Raw genomic sequence first — 6,361 nt, forward strand, 5'->3', positions numbered from 1 at the left:
CCAACAGTGATGCTCGGATGTTTATTAGCCTCAACATTTATTTTGGTTTGGGCTCTCTGCAAGGCTGCAAACCACTTCCCATGCATGGAGACTGCTTGCAGGTTGGGGTACTCTGCAGCACCTCTCTGAAGCACAGTTCCCATGTGAGCCTCTTGCGCCCCTGGATGGGTTTGCGCCCTTCAAAAGAGCCATGAGCACTGTCTGGTGCTGGCAGACACAGGGCAGGGGTTGGTGTTGGGGAACGCTGCATGCAGCTTTGCAGCCTCCCCCTGTGGTCTCCTGGGCCAGGGACAGTTTGGGAACAGGTGCTGAGGGGTCTCCTTTAGCCCCAGCTGTGCACAGAGTCCCGGACACTGCCCTCTGCCCAGGGCGAGACCCCCAGCATCCCCCAAACACAGCACCCTGCACGCTGGAGCTCACAGCCACTTGTAGGCTTATGGACAACAGGAGTGAACATCGAGCAGTGGCTTAGCTGTGGACAGGCTAATATCCCTTTGTGTGCTGCATCTGACTGTGCTGCAGAGCTGGGTTGGGGATGTTGCAGTGCCTGCAGGTGAGCTGTGCTTTGGTGCACATGCTTTGCGCCTGGTACCTCTTGGCAAGGGCAGGATCTGGGGGGACTGGAGGGAGTCCCAGGGCCCCTGGGACCGCTATCCCAGTGGAAGAAGTCTTGGCAGCCACTATAGCATCCTTCTCTATAATCTTCTTTTTTGAATAATTTTAGCTTTCTTTTGCTACTCAAACAAACCTCATGCCCAAGGCTGGGTGAGGCCAAAGCTATAAAAGGCAGCTCCATGCCAGGAATAATAAGGGAAGCAAGCTTGAGAGAGATTGAATTATAACTACTTAAACTGCAGGAGCTTTCTGACAGCAGAGGGCTCTAGGATTTAACAGACAGACAGAAAACAGTGCAGAGAAACAGAAAGCTGGAAACAGACGCAGGCCTCAGAGGCCAACAGGGTCATCTTGCTCCAGGAACAGCCAGGCAGGAGCGTGTGGCTGTGGTTGCAGCTGGAAGCTCAAAGGTGGAGACCTGCAGCAGGGGTCAGTGCCATGCAGGCGTGGCTGGAGAGGTGCCCACCCTGGCAGAAGGCATCACGGCTCAAAAAGGGCATTTTTGTAAGTGCTTATCAGTCTGGGCCAATGACACAAGCAAACAACTGTGGCTGCAGCAGCTCCTTCCAGACCCTCCTCTTCCGCCCAGCCTTGTCAAATTCAGTAGCAGTGAACAACAGCTCCTTTCATTCCACTGAGCATCTCAGAGCTTCTGGATGGAGGGCAGAGCTTCCTGATGTGGAACGTTTCCATCACACCTCCTCACTGCCCCGGGTGCTATGGGCGCTGAGCAAGACGGCACAGTGCGAGCCTCTAGCTCTTGGGCTCGTTCACTGCAGGTGGGGGACGCTGGGGAGAAGAAAGTGCAAAGTTCCCATGAGCAAAGCTCTTTCTGGCTGGTGTTAGCCACAAAACTGCCTTTCTGTAGCCGCAGTCTCTCTGTCATGGAAATGCAGCAAGAATTGCAGAACCAGCAGCGAGTATTTGTCATTTCCCAGTGTACATGCTACCCTATGAGCTGCAAGAAGAGGGGAACAGATAGCTCCCACTGTTGGTTTCTGCACACTTTATTTCCGTGGCAAAAAGCCAGGATTTAGTTTTACTCTACAGCAATTCATCTGAAAGCTGGAGCCACTTCTTGTTCTGCCATGCACCTCTGTCCAGAACTTCTCTGCTAAGCCATGGAAAGCAGAGCCCCGCCTGTCCTGCCAGGCCTTGCTCTGAATCTAGCAAAACTCCACTTTCCTGATGCCTGTGTCAAATCCTACAGAGGCTTTGGAACCAACAAAAGTGGTTGTGAGCTTCTGTGATGATGCATCTGCCCAGCTGCAAGGTGAGCTGCAGCCCGCTGCATCTGACAGCACCAGTATCCTGAATCGCACTGCAGGGGAAGAGCAAGCAGGAAGCAGGAGTGTGACAGGGATCCTCCCTGGAGGGGTCAGGGTGTGGTGGAGCAGACCATCACCTGTGCCAGGAGCCGTCAGCCTTCTCTCTAAGCATCTCATACCTGTTCCTGATGGAGAACAGAGTTAAATCAGTGACTCCACTGCTCCCGTTTGCAGCTCCAGGAGAGACAAGCAGGGGTTTGCACTCCTGGGGATGAAGATCCAGGCCCAGGGGCCCACACACAGCCCCAAGTCTCCTCTTTGCCGTGGAGGAGGCTCCCACCCATGCACCCCCAGGCTGGGGCAGGAGGTCAGATATTACAGGCTCGCCCGTTCCCCTACAGAGCTGCAGCTGTGCCCAGCTGCCCCGTGCTGCACTGTGGCACTGCCCTGTTACAGCTCCAGTGCTGGGCACCTGCAGGGCTGGAGAGTGTCTCCCATGCCAGGCAGGTTTTCTGCTACCTGTTTCTCACCTTTTCAGCCAGAACAATCCATCTTGGAGCCAGAGGAGCAGTTCAGACTGGAAAACATCTCAGGTTGGCAAAACTCCTCTTCCATAATCCTCCTGGCAGAGCAGGGATGTTATTTACGTTGACTTTAACAAGGCTTTCAACTGGCTCCCATAGAATCCTCATAGACAAACCGATGAGGGCGATGATATTGGGCATTAATGTGGGCTGACAGCTGGCTGAATATCCGGGCTCACAAGATTGTGATCCATGGCACAAAGTCCAGCTAGCGTCACCACTGGGACACTCCAGGTGTCAGTACTGGGGCCGGTCCTGTTTAATATCTTAATTACCTGGATAGTGGGACAGAGTGCACCCTCTGCAAGCCTGCAGACAGCACAAACTGCAAGAGCTGGCTAAGATGCCAGTGGGTTGTGCTCTCAGCCAGAAGGACCTGGAGAGGCTGGAGAGATGAGAGGACAAGAACCTCATCAAGTTCAGCAAATGGACACGCAAACCCCTTCCCCCGGGGAAGAATAGCCCCGTGCACCAGGGCATGCTCGGAGCTGATTGGCTTGAAAGCAGCCTGGGAGGGAAGGACTTAGGGGTCCTGATGGGCACCGAACTGGACGTGAGCCAGCAGTGTGTCCTTGTGGCAAAGAAAGCCAGCAGCATCCTGGGCTGCCTGAGTGCTGCCAGCAAGGAGATTCTTCCCCCCTACTGATGAGACATCGCTGGAGTCCTGCGTCCAGCTCTGGGCTCCCCAGCGAAAGAGAGGTACGGTCATACTGGAGAGTCCGGTGAAGGCCACAGAGATGATTTAGCGGCTGGGGCACCTGTCATGGGAAGAGAGGCTGTGAGACCTGGGACTCGCAGGGGGGCCTTATCCATGCGTGGATGGGAAAAGAAGCAGCTGAAATCAGACTCTTCTCAGTGTCTATGACAGGACAAGAAGCAATGCACACACCAAAACACAAGGAATTCTATTTAAAACTCAGGTAAAACTTTATTACTGAACACTGCAACAGGTTGTCCAGAGAGTCTGGGGTGTTCCTCTCCTTGGAGGTCTTCAAAGACCAGCTGAACACGGACAGCCCATGCAGGGCTTCAAGCTGACCCTGCTGCGAGCAGGGGCTGGGCCGGGTGACCTCCAGGGGTGCCTCCAGCCCCAGCTCCTGGCTGGTCCCTGCTAAACCCGGCATGGTGGAACTGGTAGGGGTTGAGCGATTCAGACAGCACAGAGTCTGCAGTGCAGCCACCCCTCAGCTCCTTGCACTGCAGTTTAGCAAACACCCGGCATAAAAACAGCACGAGCGTGCCTTTTTTTTTTTTTTTTTTTTTTTCCAGACTTGCATAATCTTAAGTAAATGTTTTTTTTTTTTTTTTTTTTTTTTTTGTACAGACTCACAGGGAAAATCCCTCCTGTAATTTGGATGAATAGATACCTTCTTTGTGGCCAAGCTACTTGGCACGCTTCAGTTTCCTTTTGATTTGATAAAAACGAAAATGAATGCTGAGTCAAAGCTCAACATTCTTGGCTCCAATGTGAACTATATCCCATTCCTTCTGCCTTATTATTTTTTGGCTATTTCACTTTCGTGACATCCTCTATCATAATTCTGGAATTTCCACTTGGGCTTCTCTGCTGCCTCCAGGACTCCCTATTAAAAGGGAACTGAATCCAGCTGATGCAGTCTGTGTTGCATCTGCCAGAGCTCCTGGTCCTGCTCCGACTGTCCTTGTCTGACGGGAAGATGAAGGTCTCTTCAGTTGTTCTCGCTCTTCTCCTCATTGCAGCCTCTTGCTCCCAAATGTCCTCTGCCCCAGGTGAGTCCTGCTTTCTTATTTGTGAAGGAAGAATGGAGCTGAGCCTTCATTATTATTTCTCCACTGAGATCCCCTGGTAGATAGCTGGGAATTTTTCAGCCACTCTCCACTCTGCACTGCAATCAATTACAATTTCCCTGAACTGGAAAATCATCCCTCCGTCCATCCGTCCGCCCCTCCATCTAACTAGCCATCTGTCCAGCCCTCCTGGACCTGGGATACTTATTCCTGGTTATAGTTTAGGGTTCCCAATCACTGCCCAAAAACTGAGTGGGAATCTCTCCTATACTTGCCTTCCCTAGCAATGGTCGTTGACATTGGACCAGACAATCTCCCATGTCCCTTTCAGCCTTAATTATTCCCTGGTTCCTCACTCCCTCCTACCTGCCTAGCTTCCTGCACTTCTGGGCTGGCTGCTCCTGGTGCACAGCTCAGCACATGCTCATGCTGTCTCTCCCTGTCTCTTCCAGTTGGACCTGACCACCCAACCTGCTGCTTCTCTTACACATCCCACAAGCTCCCAAAGAAGCTCATCCTGCATTACTACGTCACCAGCACCAGCTGCTCCCTGCCAGCCCTCGTGTAGGTATCAAGGCTGACGCCTGGGTGCAGCGCAGGCACAGCCATTTTGGCACGTGCGTGCTCATGTGCAGGGACCTGCGGGGGATGCTCCTGCAGGGACTGCCAACAAATCTTTTGTGGGCACTCCCAGGGATATTCCTGTAGTGTGAAAAAGCAGATGGGAATGGGGGAAAATCACTGTCAGCCATGGCACAAGCTTGGGACACAAGGGAGAACCTCCTGCAATACCCCAAACCTGGGATCTTGGTCTGAGCAGAGACCTCACGTGTCTCATCCCTGTTCCACAGGTTCATCACAAAGAAAGGGCGCGAAGTCTGTGCCAATCCAAGTGACACCTGGGTGCAAAGATACCTGCAGAACATGAAGCGGAACTGAGCAAAGCCAGATAGGAGGCACAGCTGCTGTCATGAGTCTTGTCATCCAGAGCCCCTGTGACAGAGCAGGGCTTTGGGATGGCAGGAGCTGCACGATACCACACCGTCTGCATGCAGCTCCCAGGGACTGTGGGAAGGGCACCATGAGACACCCCATGTTGGGGTGTTGCTGCTTGCACTCAGCTTGCACAGACCAGTCTGAAACGTCATCAGTCAGCCTGACACCTCTGCCTGTGGCCCAGAAAGGCCCATGGGACTGCGCCTCTATTGTTCTTTTATTGTTTTAATTTATTTAAGAAATGATCATATGAGATAGATGGTATTTTCATCGGTGGATCATAATGCTATTTATAGGAGGGTGGCAGGGAGGGTATTTACAGGAGGGCAGCTCAGAGTCTCAGCATAGGACAACGAGTGGCCCTGGCTTACTTGTGTGAAATTATGATTCTGGAGAATAAAGAATTTGGATAAAACATGGATTTGGATAAAGCGTTTTTATTTTTCGCCCCTTTATTTCCCTTTCACCAGCACAGAGACAAGACCTCACCACTGAGCCCATTGACACACTCTAGATGACATGTGATAATGGGAAATGGTTTGAGGTAAAACCATGCTGTTTCCATACGACAGACATGTAAATATCCTCTGACTCTGTTCCCCCACCACGTATACCTCTGCCTCCCACATCCTCTACAAAATCAGACACGCCAGTGCACACACATAGCCTCGCACACACAAGAAGGTGCCCCACACACACCTCAGGTGCCTTGGTCCCCAGATGGGCACTGTCTGTGTGACAAGGCAGTGGCTGGGCACACTTCAGAGGGCACGACTGGGGAAGGCTGTCATGGCTTTGGGGTTGTGCGCGAAGCTGACAGGCACAGAGGACACGTGAGCCACCCATGTGCCCACAAGTGTGCACTCCCTGCCCACAAGCGTGCTCTTCTGGAGCTTTGTGCCAGTGAAGGTGACGCAGTTCCCATAATGGAGCCTTCAGGCACCACACCCATATTGTCAGCAGCCCTGCAACATCACTTGTCCCATATTCCTGCTCCTCCAGGACACCACTGCAGCTCTGCCACCAGCCCCAGCATATATCTGGGTCCTTCTGGCTGGCAGCAGAAGACAGCAGGCACCCTGGCTCTCTGAGCATCCCAATGGAGTTGCTCCTCACATTCCCACCAGTAAA

The 6,361-nt window shown here is 52.7% G+C and overlaps 1 protein-coding gene across 1 annotated transcript; it reads left to right on the forward strand.

Moving 5' to 3' along the window:
• The first annotated feature begins 4,096 nt into the window (after positions 1–4,096).
• On the forward strand, positions 4,097–5,629 carry LOC309886079 (C-C motif chemokine 4-like). Its single transcript, XM_082776627.1, has 3 exons — positions 4,097–4,216; positions 4,687–4,798; positions 5,086–5,629. The coding sequence occupies exons 1-3, from the start codon at positions 4,144–4,146 to the stop codon at positions 5,171–5,173; spliced, it is 273 nt and encodes a 90-aa protein (XP_082632753.1). The 5' UTR covers positions 4,097–4,143; the 3' UTR covers positions 5,174–5,629.
• The last annotated feature ends 732 nt before the right edge of the window (positions 5,630–6,361 follow it).

Source organism: Aythya marila (assembly GCF_965140915.1).
Source record: "Aythya marila genome assembly, chromosome: 20".
Taxonomy (NCBI): Eukaryota; Metazoa; Chordata; class Aves; order Anseriformes; family Anatidae; genus Aythya; species Aythya marila.

Bases quoted from the DNA above. Each gene is read 5' to 3' on its own strand.
- LOC309886079 (XM_082776627.1), top strand. From the start codon at position 4,144: ATGAAGGTCTCTTCAGTTGTTCTCGCTCTTCTCCTCATTGCAGCCTCT. The intron at 4,217-4,686 runs GTGAGTCCTGCT...TGTCTCTTCCAG, and splicing joins CCAAATGTCCTCTGCCCCAG to TTGGACCTGACCACCCAACC. The intron at 4,799-5,085 runs GTAGGTATCAAG...CCTGTTCCACAG, and splicing joins TGCTCCCTGCCAGCCCTCGT to GTTCATCACAAAGAAAGGGC.